This window comes from Lissotriton helveticus, chromosome 8, assembly GCF_964261635.1.
Source record: "Lissotriton helveticus chromosome 8, aLisHel1.1, whole genome shotgun sequence".
Classification (NCBI taxonomy): domain Eukaryota; kingdom Metazoa; phylum Chordata; class Amphibia; order Caudata; family Salamandridae; genus Lissotriton; species Lissotriton helveticus.
The window spans coordinates 1056952775-1056970330 of record NC_136069.1 but is presented as its reverse complement, the minus strand read 5'-3'; the positions used below and the strand labels follow the sequence as shown (position 1 = coordinate 1056970330).

The 17556-nt window shown below is 40.7% G+C and overlaps 1 protein-coding gene across 1 annotated transcript in view; it reads left to right on the top strand.

Moving 5' to 3' along the window:
* The window catches only part of CFAP47 (cilia and flagella associated protein 47), a 2858849-nt gene that overhangs the window by 2158041 nt on the left and 683252 nt on the right, over positions 1–17556 (top strand). The window contains exons 58-59 of the mRNA XM_078657910.1: positions 11718–11877; positions 15978–16072. Coding sequence (XP_078514036.1) covers positions 11718–11877; positions 15978–16072 — 255 coding nt within the window. The remainder of the gene's footprint in view (positions 1–11717; positions 11878–15977; positions 16073–17556) is intronic.

Sequence of the window (17556 nt, the reverse complement as noted above, 5' to 3'; positions counted from 1 at the left end):
AACCTTTACCTACGACGAGGTCACTGCTGCAATTAAACAAAGTTCTACAGGCAAAGCCCCGGGCCCGGATGGGGTCCCAATAGACGTTTTCAAAACGAAAATTGATCTTTGGGCCCCCATCTTAATTAATGTCCTGAATAGTTCAAATTCCCATTGTTTTATTTCTACTTGGACCGAAGCAATAGTCGTTCCTATCTTCAAAAAAGGAGATAGGAACGACCCCATTTGCTATCGGCCAATTTCACTTCTTGATGCCTTGATGAAGGTAGCAGGCCGCATAATTTTAAATCGAATACAAACTTGGACGGAGGAGGGTGACATTATTTCTGGCCTCCAGTATGGATTCAGAACTGGAAAAGGCACAGTCGAACAGGGATTAAATCTGCCCTGCTCATATCAAAGTATACTCAGGCCAAGAAGGGTAACCTTTACATTACCTTTGTTGACCTGAGTTCATCTTTCGACTGCGTGGACCACAATAATTTGTGGACCACGCTTTCTGACATGGGCATAGACGAACAAATTCTTACCTTCATCAATGAGTTATATAGAGATGCAGGAGCCAGAGTATGGTACGGCACCCATGGAGAATGTTCAGATAGGTTCCCTATTAGGAGGGGTGTGAGACAGGGGTGCATATTAGCACCCTATTATTCACCCTATACATAAATTCCATAGGCACCTATCTAAAAGAGTCACAGTCTGATTATCCAGCGATTAGTGGGCAGCCGGTGCCAATACTTCTCTATGCAGACGACGCTGCCATTATGTCTCGAACCAAGGTAGGCCTACAGAGGGCCGTACTGAAGTTCTCAAACTATATGCAAGACAAGGGCCTAAGCATAAACATCATGAAAACTTTTACTATGGCCTGTGGAAATGGTCCTAAGAAAGTACCCTGCTCAATATTTCTTGAGAGTAGGAGGATCGAGACCACCAATCATTTCTCCTATTTGGGAATAAATTTCGATAGGAGAGGCAATTAGCATACTGCCGTGAGAGCAAGAAATTTAGCGTTCTCGCGCGCTGTTGGCGCCCTGAAAAACTTCGCGGCCAAAGTAGGAGATAGACCCGCGAAGGAACTGATTATAATCTATAAGGCTAAATGCATCTCCACGGCAGTATATGGGGCAGGCATATGGGGAATAGATAACTCATCGTCGATTCAATCAACTGAGAATCAATTCCTCAGATACCTGCTCGGGGCCCCAAAATCTTCAGCAACTTACCTCACACACATTGAGCTTGGCCTATTGTACATCTCAGATGCCATAAAGATTGCGCCCATATTATTATGGCACAAGGTGTGGTTTACGCCGGAGACCTCTTTAAATCGCAATTTAATATCTGACTGTTTGACCCTAGACGGTGTTAGTAACATTAAATGGTTGTCATATGTCAAAAATCCGATGACTGAGATTGGCCACCCAGAGTACTTTACGAGTCCTTCCAGTATGGAGAAGGTAACGAGAAAATTACTGAAAAAACAAGGGATTTCATTCAGAAGTGTATAATTATTCTAAAAAGTTCTTAATCTAGAAGTTTAGTTGATGTCAAATCTATCAATATTAAGCCAACAGTCACATAAATTGGACAAAAGATGCAATGAATACACCAGGAGTAAGCGACAACTCGAAAAAAACAAGGAAACACTGGAATATCTTATCAAAATGTATAAATATATTTGATAGGGTACTGTGGGGATGAGGAGCGTATGGAGTACACAGGGACGGACGAAGACGAAGAAAACACCACTTCCTGGTTGCCAAGAACACAGAACCAGGAAGTCAACGGCCGCGGTCTAGTGGTTGTACTGCGGAAGGAGGAGGAGTCCGGTCAGCCGACGGAACCCGGAAGGATAAGAAGGAGAGGTCTGGAACGGACGGTGTGCGAGGTCGGAGAGGAGGTTGTGGAGCACTCGGAGGCGGAGGAGACCAGAAGAGCGGAGAGCGAGAGAGCGGAGGCGGAGGAGAGGAGAAGAGCGGAGAGCGAGAGAGCGGAGGCGGAGGAGACCAGAAGAGCGGAGAGCGAGAGAGCGGAGGCGGAGGAGAGTAGAAGAGCGGAGAGCGAGAGAGCGGAGGGGGAGGAGACCCGGAAGGCAGAGAGGACCCAGCGCGTGCTGCTGAGCAACGTTCCCGACACTGCTACCATACCCGGTGGGCTGAAGGGAGAAGACGCCACGGGTCCAGCTGCTGTGGTCCGAGAGTCGGGCCACAGCCCAAGGCAAGTGTTGCTAAAAGGGGCATTCTGGTGGGGTGTTTGGGGAGGCGGGAGGTAGCAGGATTGGGGAGGCGGGAGGCCCCGCGGTGATCCTTGCACGCACACACCCCCTTTCTTTGGTAATCGGTGACGGTAGCACTACAGTAAAGACTGAGAACAGATCAGTGAAAACCCGTTTCTTTTTTCTTTTCCCTGAGGCCACACGAACCGGGACGACGGACCAACCCTGACATTCCCAGCAATCAGCAACAACCCCTTTTTGAGGAAGGACTGTGGTCAAAGCCCCACCTACAATCAAAATCCAATAAAAACACTTTTGTTGTCTAAACAGCACTCTGGTCTCATTCTCTGTCCACCACTGGCCCCTTACAGGTACATACAAAAGAAATTGCATTAGATCAAATGCAGAAACATGAAAAAGGTGCAGTCAACTCTGACCTATAGTTAATGAATACAAATGTCTGTTCCTCAATAAATCAAACTTTGAACAATTGTCATGCTAGAACAAAATTGTCATTGCACAAACTCAAATTGTTAAGGAAGCAGACAATATAGTTGACGTTTCGGTCTTTTTCGAGTGAATCTGTTAGACCATCTTCAGGACAAAATAGTGCTGCATGTGACAATAAACCCTGGAAGGACATAATGCATCTTGTTATTTAAGTGTCATCTTCCTTTTATTCATTTCTAAAAACAAACTCAAACAACCTTTAAAAAAAAGATAACCAGTGTAAAAACACGCTTGTAGTGATCCCCTTAAACATTAGGGTACCTGCCGCTAAATATAATATCAAAACTCCTTCAAAGCAAGGAGGGACAGTTTTAGTTCCAGACTGCTTACTTTTCCAAAAGGCCAAACTGCAACTTATTTGCAGAGCAGATGCTGTTATAAAGACACTCAATGGTGTTTGTTGATTTATTCTGGAATGATAAGACATGCATATCAACTAGTTGCTCTTTTTTAGTGCTTGTCTATTCATTACATCCTGTCAACAGTATAAATCATGTACCTGATGGCGCCGTAATCAGTTTTGGGGAGTCAATATCATCGAAATGTAGCCGTAAACAGATTAGCGGGGACAATATCATCAAACGTATGAAGTTAGTCACGCTTTATTATTTTTCAGATAACCAATGTGATAAAAAGAGGGAGGGGGAAATAATGCTGCTATTAGAGCCAGTTACCCTCAGCTTCGCGCATCGTTTATTTAAACCGTATCGTTCGTGCAACCCGACTGTAAATTACTTATTGCACCTTACCATGTTATGCTGCTCTTAGTTATGTTGCTCTTAGTTATGAATCGAAGAAGAGGGAGAAGCATCCAGATAGTGGCACATATTTAATGGTTGTTACTAACAGTGTACACTGTTAGTAACAACCATCCTAAATACGTGCCACTATCTGAGGGTAACTGGCTATAATAGCAGCATTGTTTCCCCCTCCCTCTTTTTTACAGATTGGTTATTTGAAAAAGAATAAAACATGACTAACTGCACACGTTTGATGATATTGTCCCCGCTAATCTGTTTACAGCTACATTTCGATGATATTGACTCCCCAAAACTGATTACGGCACCATCAGGTACATGATTTATACTGTTGACAGGATGTAATGAGTAGACAAGCACTAAAAAAGAGCAACTAGTTGATATGCATGTCTTATCATTCCAGAATAAATTCAACAAACAACATTGAGTGTCTTTATAACAGCATCTGCTCTGCAAATACGTTGCAGTCTGGCCTTTTGGAAAAGTAAGCAGTCTGGAACTACATCTATGCGTCCTTGCTTTGAAGGAGTTTTGATATTATATTTAGCAGCAGGTACCCTAATGTTTAAGGAGATCACTACAAGTGTGTTTTACACGGGTTATCTTTTTTTAAAAGTTGTTTGAGTTTGTTTTTAGAAATTAATAAAAAGAAGATGACACTTAAATAACAAGATGCATTATGTTCTTCCAGGGTTTATTGTCACATGCAGCACTATTTTGACCTGCAGATGGTCTAACAGATACACTCGAAAGAAGACCGAAACGTCGACTATATTGTCTGCTTCCTTAACAATTTGTGTATGTGCAATGACAATTTGTTCTAGCATGACAATTGTTCAAAGTTTGATTTATTGAGGAACAGACATTTGTATTCATGAACTATAGGTCAGAGTTGACTGCACCTTTTTCATGTTTCTGCATTTGATCTAATGCAATTTCTTTTGTATGTACCCTATCAAATATATTTATAAATTTTGATAAGATATTCCAGTGTTTCCTTGTTTTTCTCGAGTTGTCGCTTACTCCTGGTGTATTGATTGCATCTTTTGTCCAATTTATGTGACTGTTGGTTTAAGATTGATAGATTTGACATCAACTAAACTTCTAGATTAAGAACGTTTTAGAATAATTAAACACTTCTAAATAAAATCCCTTGTTGGCACCCGTCACTTGTCAATTTAATAGGAAATGCCATTTTTAGAAAATTCGCAAGAATTTCTTACCAAAAAACATATTTTGTAACTCCGTTAGAATCGCAGAAGTAGTATATAATAAATGTACAACCTTTTACAATTCCTACAATATTAGGAACTGTAATCATAACTGCTAAATGAAATATATATATATATATATATATATATATATATATATATATATATATATATATATATATATATATATATATATATGTGTGTGTGTATACATGTATAATTTTCACTGATCAAAACAAAGTTTACAGGGGCATTATAGTATTATAGTTTGGGAAACATTTCAAGGAGGACATTAATGAGGAAATAATTGATATTTTCTAGTCCCAGCAGTTTCCCCTCTCATCAATAACTTTAAACTCAAAGTGTAGTTGTGTGTTTGAGAGCAGTATGGGTTACCTAGGGCTACACCAATCTGCATTGATTCTTACATCTGCCTTGGCAGACCAACTCTGACTTGACCGTATGTGAGCAACAAAAAATAGCTTTCAGAGTACTACTGAGAGAGGGGCTAAGGCTCCACCTACACATTAGTTGTCCTAAGTACATGATATGTTTGGGACAAAATTGTGTGCTTTCACTAAAAAGAGTACCAGTGTTGCACTCTGTGACAGCTTATACTCAATACAGCAAGACTGAGTTGGTTATGATGTTAAGCCAATGATCATGGATAGAGGCCTGGTCTGTTTATTATGAAATGTTAAGCTGAAGATAGTAGGCCTGATGCAATTATTGTAAAAAGTATATGCTAAAGTCAATAGGCACGTAAGGCGTTGATTGTTATTACTATATATTAAATTCTACAACTAGGTTTTTTGTTGTACAGAATCTCACAGATTACCGTAATAGGGTAGGGTTGGTTACCCTCTGTGCAAACCGTAGATATAGATTTGCTCTGTGTGAATACTTGTTAGTCCCGCTTAGGAGAGAAAGTATTTTGCAGAGTTAACTTTAATGTTGCATACTTTTCTAACTTTATGACTGTGTGCCTGATGGATGCCTTTTGGGAAAGCTTACACTCAAAACAGTGGTCTTGAGTTGGCTATAGCAACAAGCAAAGGGCCGAATTGGTACACTGCAAAATTTTTGTCCGATACCATAGTTCTGGTCTGCTTATTGTGAAATGTTAGGATAAAGGCAGTTGGTCTAGCTAATTTACTGTGAAAGCATTTGTTAAAGCCAATAATCCTTTTACGGTTATCATACTGTATTATAAGCTATACACAAGCTTTGTGTTACATGTGATTTTCTAAAATTGCCATAGTAGGCAAGGGTTTTGGCGTTGGTCATCCATTCTGACAAGTTCGGGGTTTAGAGGATTTTCACCCAGATAATTTTTGTTGGGTCCTATGGAGAGGTTTTGCATGATTATTTTGTAAACTGTATTTGTCTGCATATTCATAATTTTATAACTGTATGAATGATGTTTGCCCTTTTATGTGCCTTTGAATAGGCCTTTGTTGATTAAGGTGTAAATGCAATGATAACGTACTTAGGCCATATCCGTTCATTGAGAACAGTGATGCCAGTTTTCATAGCTTTGATCTGTTTATTATGAAACAGTAGGACAAAGCCAGTAGACCTGACATACTTATTGTGAGAAGCATATGTTAAATGTAACAGCCATTTAAGGATGGATTGTTATTACACCAAGCTAAAGCCTGCAGGCAGGTAATTTGTTATATGGAATCTCACAGATTACCATAGTAGTCAAGACTTTTAGTGTTGATGACCTACCTGAACAAACAATGGGGATAAAACATATGTAGTGTGACAATCCTTATTAGGCTTTCTTAGGGGAGAATAATATTTTGCTTTGCCAACTGTAATTTGCAACTTTGACTGTATTCCAGATGGTTCCCTTGTGGGAAACATTATTCTCAGTACAGTAGGTCTGAGTTGGTTATTGTGATAAGCCTACAATAGCATCTATAGTATTATATTACTGTATACCTGACGGTTGTTTTCTGGGAAAGCTTATGCCTAACACAGTAGACGTGTCTTGGTTATGGTGATTAGCCAGTGATAAAGGCAATAGGCCTGATTGTTACAAAAAGTTGCAATAAATGCACTAGACATTAGATATATAATGAAAAGCATATGTTAAGGTCAATAGGCAATTAAGGGTGGGTTGCTATTACTCTGTATTAAAGCCTACAGATAGGTATTTTATTAAATTGACTCTCAATGATTACTGTAGTGGGCAACGTTTTTGGTGCTGCCTACCCCTCTGATAAACCATCGAAATGGAAGATATGCACTGAATCCTTGTTAGGCTCTCTTAGGAGAAATAGTGTTTTACACTGCCAACTGTAATTGTGTATACGTTTGTAGTTTCATGAAGATAGGTCTGATGGTTGCCTTGTGGGAAAGTTTAAGCTCAATAGAGGGGGCCTGAGTAAGTTATGGTGGTAAGCCAATGATAACCGCTGAAGGCCAGATTGGTTTGATAGGAAAGTGTATTTCAGATGCCATAGGCATGCTCCATTTATTATGAAAAGTTATGATAAATGCATTACACTTGACATTTTGATTATGAAAACCATATGTTAAAGTCAAAAGGCATGTAAGGGTGAAGTGTCATTTTTCTTTAAAACCTGCAGATATATGTTTTGTGACATGAAATGGCACAGATTACTTTCTCAAGAAAGGAGTTTGTTGTCAGTTACTGTCTTTGACGAACCCTAAGGGTAGAAGATTTACGCTGTAATAATTAATGCTAGAATATCTTTGAAAGGCTGGACAGGCCTAACAGTCTGCCAGAATTTGAATGAAAGAATGAATGAATATAAAATGTATAGAGTGCTAACTTAGCCCAAGGGCATCAAGGCGCTATAGCAGAACGATGTGCGGACAAGACAGAAACACACTCAGACAGGGGTAGTTGTAAACAACCAGGTCTTTAAGGCTTTGCGAAAAAGGGAATGTGACACCTGCTGGGAGATTTCCTCCGGGAGAGAATTCCACAACTTAGTTGCTGCTGACGAGAATGCTCTACCTCCCCATTCCACCTTTTTGAACCTTGGTACTATGAGGAGGTTTTTTTTACCGACCTGAGCTCCCTAGTGGGAGCATAGTGCTAAAACATGGATTTGATACCAGAAGGGCCCGAACCATAGTAGGCATTGTGAGTCAAACAGAGGGTTTTGAAAAGGATTCTGCGATCCAATGGAAGCCACTGCAGTGTGGAAAGAGAAGCCGATGCTGAGTGGTATTTTGGCAGGTCCATTACCAGCCTGGCAGCAGCATTCTGCACCAGTTGTAGGCGTTGCACCAGTCTCTTGTTAATACCCAAATAAAGGGCGTTACAGTAGTCCAATCTGGACATTATTAACAAAATTACAGCGTGTTTACGGGAAGCAAGTGATAGAAACTGAGAGATCTTTCTAATGATTCTGATTATCCCAAAACAGGTCGACATTGTCCTGTTAATCTGTAGACTCAAAGAAGGGTCATTGTCCACAAGGACTACTACATTTTTCCCATGGGAAACAGGGCTTGGACAGTTACATAGCGAGTCCGGCCACCATTCACTGGTCCAGATGTCTGAATTGTTTCCAAATATTAAAACCTCGGTCTTCTCACCATTTAATTTCAGGAAGTTTTGCATCATCCACGAGGCGACTGCTTCCATACAATTTTTTTAATTGGTGGCGGAGTCACTAATGCTATGGGTGATGGACACTATAATTTGTGTGTCGTCCGCATACGACAACACTTCCGGGCCAAAAGATTTTTCCACCTTAGCCAGTGGGGCAACATAGATGTTAAATAACGTGGGGCTCAGGGAGGAGCCCTGAGGGACTCCACACAGAAGGGAATTCGGAGCTGAGCAGAAATTGCCCAGTTTCACCGTTTGTGTTCGATCTCAAAGAAAGGAAGCGAGGAACCCCAGAGCCGATCCACCAATGCCTATTTCCCTGAGAGGGTGCACAAGTCTCAGTGGAGATAGAGTATTGAATGCTGCAGTAAGGTCAAGCAGGACTAGTAAGATGGTGTTGAATGTTGTAAAAACAATTATATAGATAAATAAAAACATTGTATCAATGAAAGTAAACTATGGCTTCATCACATTGGACATACACCGTTAGTAGATTTTAAATAATGTATTGCTCTTCCTCTTCCAAGTCCAGTCACAACAAAACCCAATCACAAATTCAAACCAGAAACATTGAAGAGAGGCACTTAATGAATTAAAACAATATAAAATGCAGATTTTATTTAAGTAACAGTTTTCATGTCAAGAATAAGTCTAAAGCCATAACGGATCAACAGATGGTCCTAAATGTTTTTATAAATCTTCATTATAGTGGAACCCATTTTAAAAAGGAGAATGCCAGCACAGCTGCTCTCCTACTGTAGGGCATTCAAGATACTTTGCTGTCATGTGGAGAGAGTGAGATCGGAAAAGGATGATAAATATGTTGGCATGTTTTTTGGTTTAAGATTCCTTAGTTTCTGTGTCTAGAGGCAGAAAGTTCTAACCAGCAAGCACCAAAAACTTCCCTAAAGGCCAATCTAAGTACCTACATTATGTGGGAGCCACATGTGCACTGGTAGATTGTTTCTGCACCTACAACTACTTGTGAGAACAACCTATGGAGTCCCCTTTGAGCGCTCTCCCAGCTGGATCAGACTGCAGCTCTCAGCAGGTAGTGCTCTGATAGGCAGGACAAAGTTGAAGGCATAGAGAGGAAAACATGCTAGGAAGTAGGTCTAACAAATAGAAATTGAAAACGCCTGGGCAAAGTATAAAAAGAATCCGTTCAAAGACAAAGTTTCATAAAGTGAAATCTGTGTGAGCAGCCACTAGTGTTTCTCACATATTAGAAGTGTGGTATCGGTGGAGTCCTTATTTCTCATGTTTTGTAAGGTTCTTCAGAAGATAGGCCTCTATGTACAATTTTAGTAGTGCAGCTACATGTGTGTCTGCTAACCCCCTCTGATTGTTAGGCTTAGTAGATAGATGTTGCCACTCTATTATTCGAGAATCAATACACTCCAATCGCGCCCCTACTCTAATAAGCCACCCCTTGCCATGCCCATCTCTAGAAACTGACTAACTCTGAACAGAAAATAGCGAGGGTGACCACTTCACTCATTATTCATGTTGGACACTGTCTCCAGTCCGGAACATTTCACCTTCAAATCAATTATTTTGGGTGTATTCAAATAATTAGTTCAGTGGAAGCAAAAGAAGACTGCAACACCCAAAATACATTAAGCTACCAAACAAAAGTCCAGGACTGAAAATAGTGTCCATCATGACTTGGAGGAAGGTGGCCACTGTAAAGATATTGAACTAGGATGGCCAATCATGATATTCAATATAAGTGAGGCCTATGTGACGGGGTCTTATCTCTTGATGTTTTACATTTTTAAGTCTGGCCTAGAGATAAGTTTAGGTGACTCAATAGCTTAAGGTCTTTACAAAAATCATATTGAAAACTATATGCGTACATACTTGCATACACTGGCTTTTAGTCAGTCCTTTACACAAATCAGTCCTTTACATCCATTGATCTCTTGAAGTGTCCTTCACATGTTGCTTTTACCCACCATAGCATATAGCGTAGGGCAAAGGGTCAGCCCACTTCAGCCATTACCTTTCTTGCACTGTGAGTGACAGCATTTTCCTGATCTCTTTTAAACCTGAAAAGGAGTGCGCTTTAAAGTTGTGGCTGGTGTACCTTGACTGCTTCTCTACACGTTTAATTAAAGGTGTGGCCAGTTTTTTGCGCACTGTTCACTGTGCTTGCAAATATATATAAATACATTAATAATTTTCTTACCAAAGTGTTAATTGCGCACTTGCCAAAGCGTATCAATTGGCTGAACCATATCCCTTCAATCTCTTTTAGTTGGTCTCATTTTAGGAAATGATATTGTGAAATCAGCCTCCCATTTTAAGACACAGGTAATGAAACCAAGAAATCTTTTTTTTTTTACTTTATAGAAGTGCTGCTGCAATAAATGTGGCTGAAAAACGATAGTAAGATATATTACTGATACCACTCTTTCAAAAATTGTGCTCAGCTTGCAACCACAAACCGAGGAGGCTGGTGACTTTGGACAAGGTATTCTACCTGGGTACAGCTTATACAAGCGTATTTGGGGCTTTAGTTCTGCTTGGAGTAAAACTTCATATACATTAAAATTATTTTCTTTTTGGGGGAATTAACCATGTCATTAAATGAGGGCTGTGGGGAGATGCAGCTTGTGTTGCAAGACATTTTAAATGCACATTATATTTTGAAATCTGTTTTTATTACTTCAACTAACAAAAATACAAAACTAGAAATGGAATATCTATCTGTCAATTTGCCTATGGGCTGTCAATTTGTCTATCTGATTTAGTTTATGGTCTCGTACACACCACTTGTAGAAAGCACGATTCAATTAAACTAATTATATCATTACAACTTGAAATGTGTATGGTGTGATGCTTGTACTACAAAATGGCAAACGATGGAAACCGAGATTCCAAGAGGGTAACTTATCTGGTGGGTGGGCCAAGTTGTTGTTAATAATTAGCCAAGCAATTAAATCTTCTCCATTTTTGCATTCTTCTATGTCATTTTCATAAGACTTTTTGTCCCAATGATCATTCTGCTACATTTCAAAGCCAGTTCACAGTGTCCGGTATCCTAGATGCCAAACAGTGAACATCACTTCTTGTTCCCAGATAAATTGCAAATTCTGCCTTTTTCTAATGTTACTTTTAATTTTAAGTGATTTGATTCGTAAAGTATATGTTTTTGGTGTCATTTTCAAGGCCAGTCCTGTTTCCAACATAATGACAGTCCACCACCCATAACCATCTCCACCCAGGTTGTAAGCCGGTATCTTACCTCGGTTGCCCCTTGTATCAGTTACATTGGGGTAATCTACGGTAATGGAGGAACTGCAAGGATGGCAGGGAATACGTTGCTAATGCCATTTCAGTTTGAACAAACTGAACAATCTGGACTGGGAAGTCGTAAGAGTAGTTTTGACCTAACCCTGATATTTACCTTCCAGGCATCCCTCTTGCTCCTAAAGAAAAGATGGACATACCAGTTCTGTTTACTCCTGAAACTATGAAATTGTACGAAGCCTTGGTGGTTGTGCACATGGTCAAGCAAAATGGTGAAAACTGGCCTTGTGATAACTTTGAAGAGCTGGACACAGAACTGAAATGGTGAGAAGTGAAAATAGAGCAACATTTCTAATGTGTATGCTGCTTGATCCAGGAAATCATTTGTGTGTGTTGTACCATCTGTAGCCATTTGTTAAAATGTTTACATTTGAAAAAGACATGATCATTAGGTTTTCTGGGCAGACAATGTTTAGAATGAAGATTACAAATTCAGTTAAAATTTTATTATTTCTTTTATCGTTGTTTAATACACATTTTAAACTTGTTTAACACAGATACATGGTACCTCAGTGGAGCAGTATCATTCTGTGCCCTGTTACAATTATTTTAGTTTTGGAAAGTGTTAGAAATGGGGGTCTCTAGTTGGCAGAGATAGGCACTTTTGTCCAAATAGGAACCCTTGCTTCTAGGCAGGGTAAGGGGGATACACCATTAGATAACCCCTGCTCACCCTCTTGGTAGCTTGGCACGAGCAGACAGGCTTATCCCAAAGGCAATGAGCAAAGTATTTGTACTCAAAACACACAGTAACACAGTGATAACACCACACATGGACACCATACTAGATTAGAAAAATAAAATATCTTTATCTAAACTCAACAAGACCAAACTGACAAAAATCCAACATACAGGTAGTAAAATAGCACTTAAAAAGTTACTTCCAAAATACAGCTTGTAGAAAACAAATAGCTGCACCAGGGTCTATTGCAACATCGTGACAGCAATAAATCCAAAGTACAGCACAGTCATGGAGTCACATGGAGCCCCAGACAAACAATACCTTTGGATAACAAAGTCTATGGCGATGGATGGCGTCGTGGAGGTGAGGTGTCGGTGCACAGGTTGAGGCCGGCTCCCTGGCTGCCACGGGGGAGGTAAGGTGTTGTGTCCGCAAGGAGGCGACGTGTCGAATCCAGGACAGGAGAAGTCAGTTGTGTCAGTGGTGGGGTATCGGTTCCGGTGACGGTATGAAGTTGGTGAGTTCATAAAGTCACCCTCGTGGATTATCGGAGCCTCTATAACAGGATGTGGCCGCTGGCGATGACGGGGTTGGTGCAAGCACTGGCGTCGAGAAATGTTGATATCTGTAGGTGCTACAGCAGTGTCGCTGATGGCGTCGGAGACAGATCTTCTTGCTTCTTTCAAGTTGCTAAACACACAAGATTATGGACGGAATGTTGCACATTGGCAAAACATTCACCCCCAGTCACAGATCTGGGTTTAATCCATCGTTATTTTGCTCACCACGCCACCCCAGTTCAGACATGCTCATATGCAAATCAGTCTTTACCCTGTGCCTCATGGGAACAGTCCAGCCCGAACTGCCAAGCCATGTCTTCCCTGGACCGGAATCAAGCATCCTAGGACCGGTTTCTGGCTATCAGCCGTAATCAGCTAGGATAGCTTGACTCCAGTGGCGTAGTGAGCACGGGGCCCCCCATCTGGGCATACCCTTCCCACATAGGGCGAACAGCAAAACACACAAGATGATGGATGGAATGTTGCACATTGGCAAAACATTCACCCCGAGTCACGGATATGGGTTTAATCCATCGTTATTTTGCTCACCACGCCACCCCAGTTCAGACATGGCCATAGGCAAATCAGTCTTGACCATGTGCCTCATGAGAAGAGTCCAGCCCAAACTGCCAAGCCTTCCCTGGACCGGAATCAAGCATCCTAGGACCGGTTTATTTCAAGTTGCTTCCAGCTCCCAGCAGAAGGAACAACCTCCAGAGGCCCACATCTGGAATAGGTCCCTCCTGGCAGGTCAGAACTCTCAGCAATAGAGTTCAGGGGAGCTGGGGGTGAAGTCTTTATGTCCCTGAAACTTAAGAACAGGAGGCCTGCACACACAGGCCCTTGGAGATTCTTCTTCAAGCAGGTTCACAGGAATGTTCCTGTCTTTGTTCTTTCCTTGGCATAAGCAGCAACTGCAGGGCAACCCCACACAGCACAAACAAAAGGGCAGTAGTCTTCCTCACAGTTATCACGCTCTTCGCCTTGCAAAGGTTCCTCTCGAGTCCAGAAGTGATCTAAAGTTCTGGGGTATAAGATCCACTACTTATACTCCATTTTATCTTTGTTCTTCTTTGTGCAAGGGACTCTGAGCCCAGTCCAAACCAAGTATGTCCTCACTGGTGCAGTATGACCACAGGGATGGAAACAGCATTGTGCAAAGGAGAAAGGCCCTATTCAGGTGCAAGGAAAACTCCTCCCACTGCTCTAAATACTGTAAAGGCCTATTCAGCTCAGCTCTGAGTCATCCAGGAAGGGCCAGGCACACCTCAACACCCCCAGTGCTGTCTAGAGTGACTGCGCATCCCCACCCCTTGTCACTCCAACAACAGACAGTCAATCCACAAGCAGGCAGAGGCACACATAATGGTTAAACAAGAAAATGCCTACTTTCTAAAAGTGGCATTTTCAAATACACAATTTTAAAAACATCTTTACTAAAAGGTGTGTTATTAAATTCTGAGTTCAGAGAGCCTAAACTTTATTTCTCTATCTTGTCCCAATGGGACGTTATACTTATAAGATGTTACAAAGTATCTCCCATGTTATCCTATGGGGCAGATAGTCTTTCAATAGTGAGAAACAAAATACACTGTATTTCACTATCAGGACATGTCACACACACCCGTACATATCCTACCTTCCACATACCCTGCACCTTGCTCATGGTTGTACCTTGGGCCTACCAGAGGAGTGCCTTACATGTAAGAAAAGGAAAGGTTAGGGCCTGGCAAGTGGGTGCACTTGCCAGGTCGACATGGCAGTTTAAAACTTTGTGCAGACACTGCAGTGGCAGGTCTGAGATACCCTTTCAGGGCTACTCTTGTGGGTGGCACATTCAGCGCTGCAGGCCCACTAGTAGCATTTGATTTACAGGCCGTGGAACACTCAGTACACTTTACTGGGGACTAACCAGTAAATCAAATATGCCAATCAGGGAGAACCAATTGTAATAACAATTTACACAGGGAGCACTTGCACGTTAACAATGATCAGCAGTGGCAAAGTGTCCAAAGCATCTAAGGCAGCAAAACCGACATCCAGCACAGCATCGAAAATACAGTAGGTAGATGCAAAAAGTCAGGGGAACCGCACCAAAGATTCCAAGTCTAACAGAAGGCAGCTGCGGTGATTGTTTTCTCACCTTTTCTCCAACGGCACTCTGTGAGCGTGTAGGTACATAGGTCACTTAAAAGTTTATGCGTATGTTAATTTAATTGTGAGACCCTTCCCATATCAAGGAACAGGGGATGACTTATTCCAGCATTCCAGGATTGTTCATTCTCATAATTTAATATTTGCATCTTCCATAAGCCTTTTTCCTTTCTCCACAGCCATAGCTGCAAGTCCCTTTCTACACATTAGTCTGTTCTTCCTCTAGTTCAGCCTGAGTATCATAATTCACTGACGTCACAGTCCTCCCATGTACATAATTTTTCCATACTTGTTCCCCCTGGCTTCTGGCTGCTAGATTTTCAGATTTAGAGAATTCAGTCCCTAATGCATCATCCAAAATAATATTGTAATCTGTAGAGTTCCCTCATACTGCACAGAATTGCTGCATTTCATAGACTAATTCCCATTGTGCTGTGCTCTTTGTATAGCTTCCCATGATGTCTTCTAGGTGCATAAGAATGTCTTCTTTCTCAACTTAATCCACATTCATTGGTTCACCCAATCCTCATTAAGAGCTTTACTCTATCTTGTTGTCTAGTAACCCCCATATCAATGGCTTATTTATTGGGTCCCAACCTGCTTGCCATCCATGTTTTTAATGTATTTTGTAGCATAACATGGAAGCACAAACGGATTATACTCTACCAGGTCTCAAACAGCCTAGCAAATGTAGTACTCTCATGAGACCTGTTGTACTAATGCATTTATGAATGTGGCCATCATTGTTAGGATTAAGGTTTGAGGAAATTTCTATCTTTTATATATATAAAATAATGTCTAAAGATGATAACTACGTCCCAAACATTGCGGTAATTGTTCAAAGTGCTGTTAAGCTGTGGTTCAGAGTATACCTACATTCCTTGCAGTTATGCCTAACATAAAATATTGATAAATGTTAAAGGACTGGTTATCTCACATTTTAATGCTGTACCTGTGTCTCATTGCAGCATCAGCAGAGCTGAGAACGGAGAGATCTCTGGGATACGCTGGATTTATCCGATTCACGGAATACCAGAAGCACAGCCTTCTAAGCCCACACCAGGTATTTAACCAATGGTCCTCCCAGACATCCAACACGTTTCAAATACAGATAACTCACATTTTCTTGTCATTGGATGGGTGGTGTGAGAGTCGATGGAGGGCAGAGAAAGTGGACTTTTTTGTTAGTTTTCTTCTTTAAACTTTCTTTAATCAACCATTTTACACTCCAGTTATGAACGTCAGAGATAACCAATGAACTTAATAGGGATAGACAAGATTGGCTGCAAATATATTTATTTATAGTAATTCTCATTTATTATAAAATAATTCAGAGCTTCACTCTAAATAAATGTTCTTAGCCCTGTATTTGAAGGCATGACTGTTTTTGGAAACCACAGAATTTCAGAAGTACTACTGGACGCTGTAACAGTGGCAGATAGTAATAGGTTGTAACATAATTCTTTCTCAATTCCATGTTACACACATGTGGCGGCAGCATTTTCACATGCATAAATATAAGAAGTCCACTTTTACCCTTACATAAATACTCTGAATGAATGAATTATTTTTTATTTTTTGCATAATTACTTAAAATCATGGCAAAATTTTAGTAAATTATCCAAAATTACACTAAAAATATGTATCTTGTGCCATTATAATACATATATCTGAGCGTGTATAAAAGATTAGGAATGTCATTTGCTCAGTAATGCCAGACCGTTTCTAAAATGTGGTCTTGTTCTTAAATTCATTGATTTTAAAATTAAATATTAGCAAGGTCCGTGTTCCCTATATTTTCATGGGCAGTTGATACTTAGTTTCTTGTGGGGCATAAGGGTGCCAAACAGTTCTTTCTTGGAGGGGCTATTCACTGTTATGCTCCTTCTTTTATTACCAGAGACTCAACAGTTGCAATTGCACACTTTTCCTCTGTGATGTTTTCGATTAGAACCCTTCGTGTCATATTCATATATTTTCCAAATTTGATGGGCTGTTGGTGGCAGTCCCAAAGTCATCGTAATCAGGCCCTTTGTTCTGTATGTATGAAGGCCTCTCTTTGGTGTTTAGTACACGTTATCTGAGAAAACAACATTGGTAATACCTTTCTCAGAATTACAAATACTGGCAGGTACAGTAATTACTGAGTGTGGTATTACGTTACCACTACAGGTTTACTGTGAATAACTGCACCAGCTTTTTCCGCATGTGTTTTAATACATTTTCCTAGAAAAATTCCACTTGCTTTCAATAGGCAAAGTGTGTCCGAGGGGAGAAAAACAAGGTGCCATTTAATCCACTCAATTTGTAATCCTGATTTGCCTGGTAAATCCTGTTGCCGGGTGCCCTGGGATTTAGAAGAACTGCCTAATGATCACCTTAGAGTTTACTGTAAAGCCATTATGCAATATGTTCTAGTTCATTGCTTGATAAGATGTTTCATAATAATTTATCAATGGTTATTTCAGCAACAGATTATTATCACAACCAACCTTGGTCAGTTCTTCGCCCCTATAAATCTGAACAAAAACTGTGCTTTGAACCATA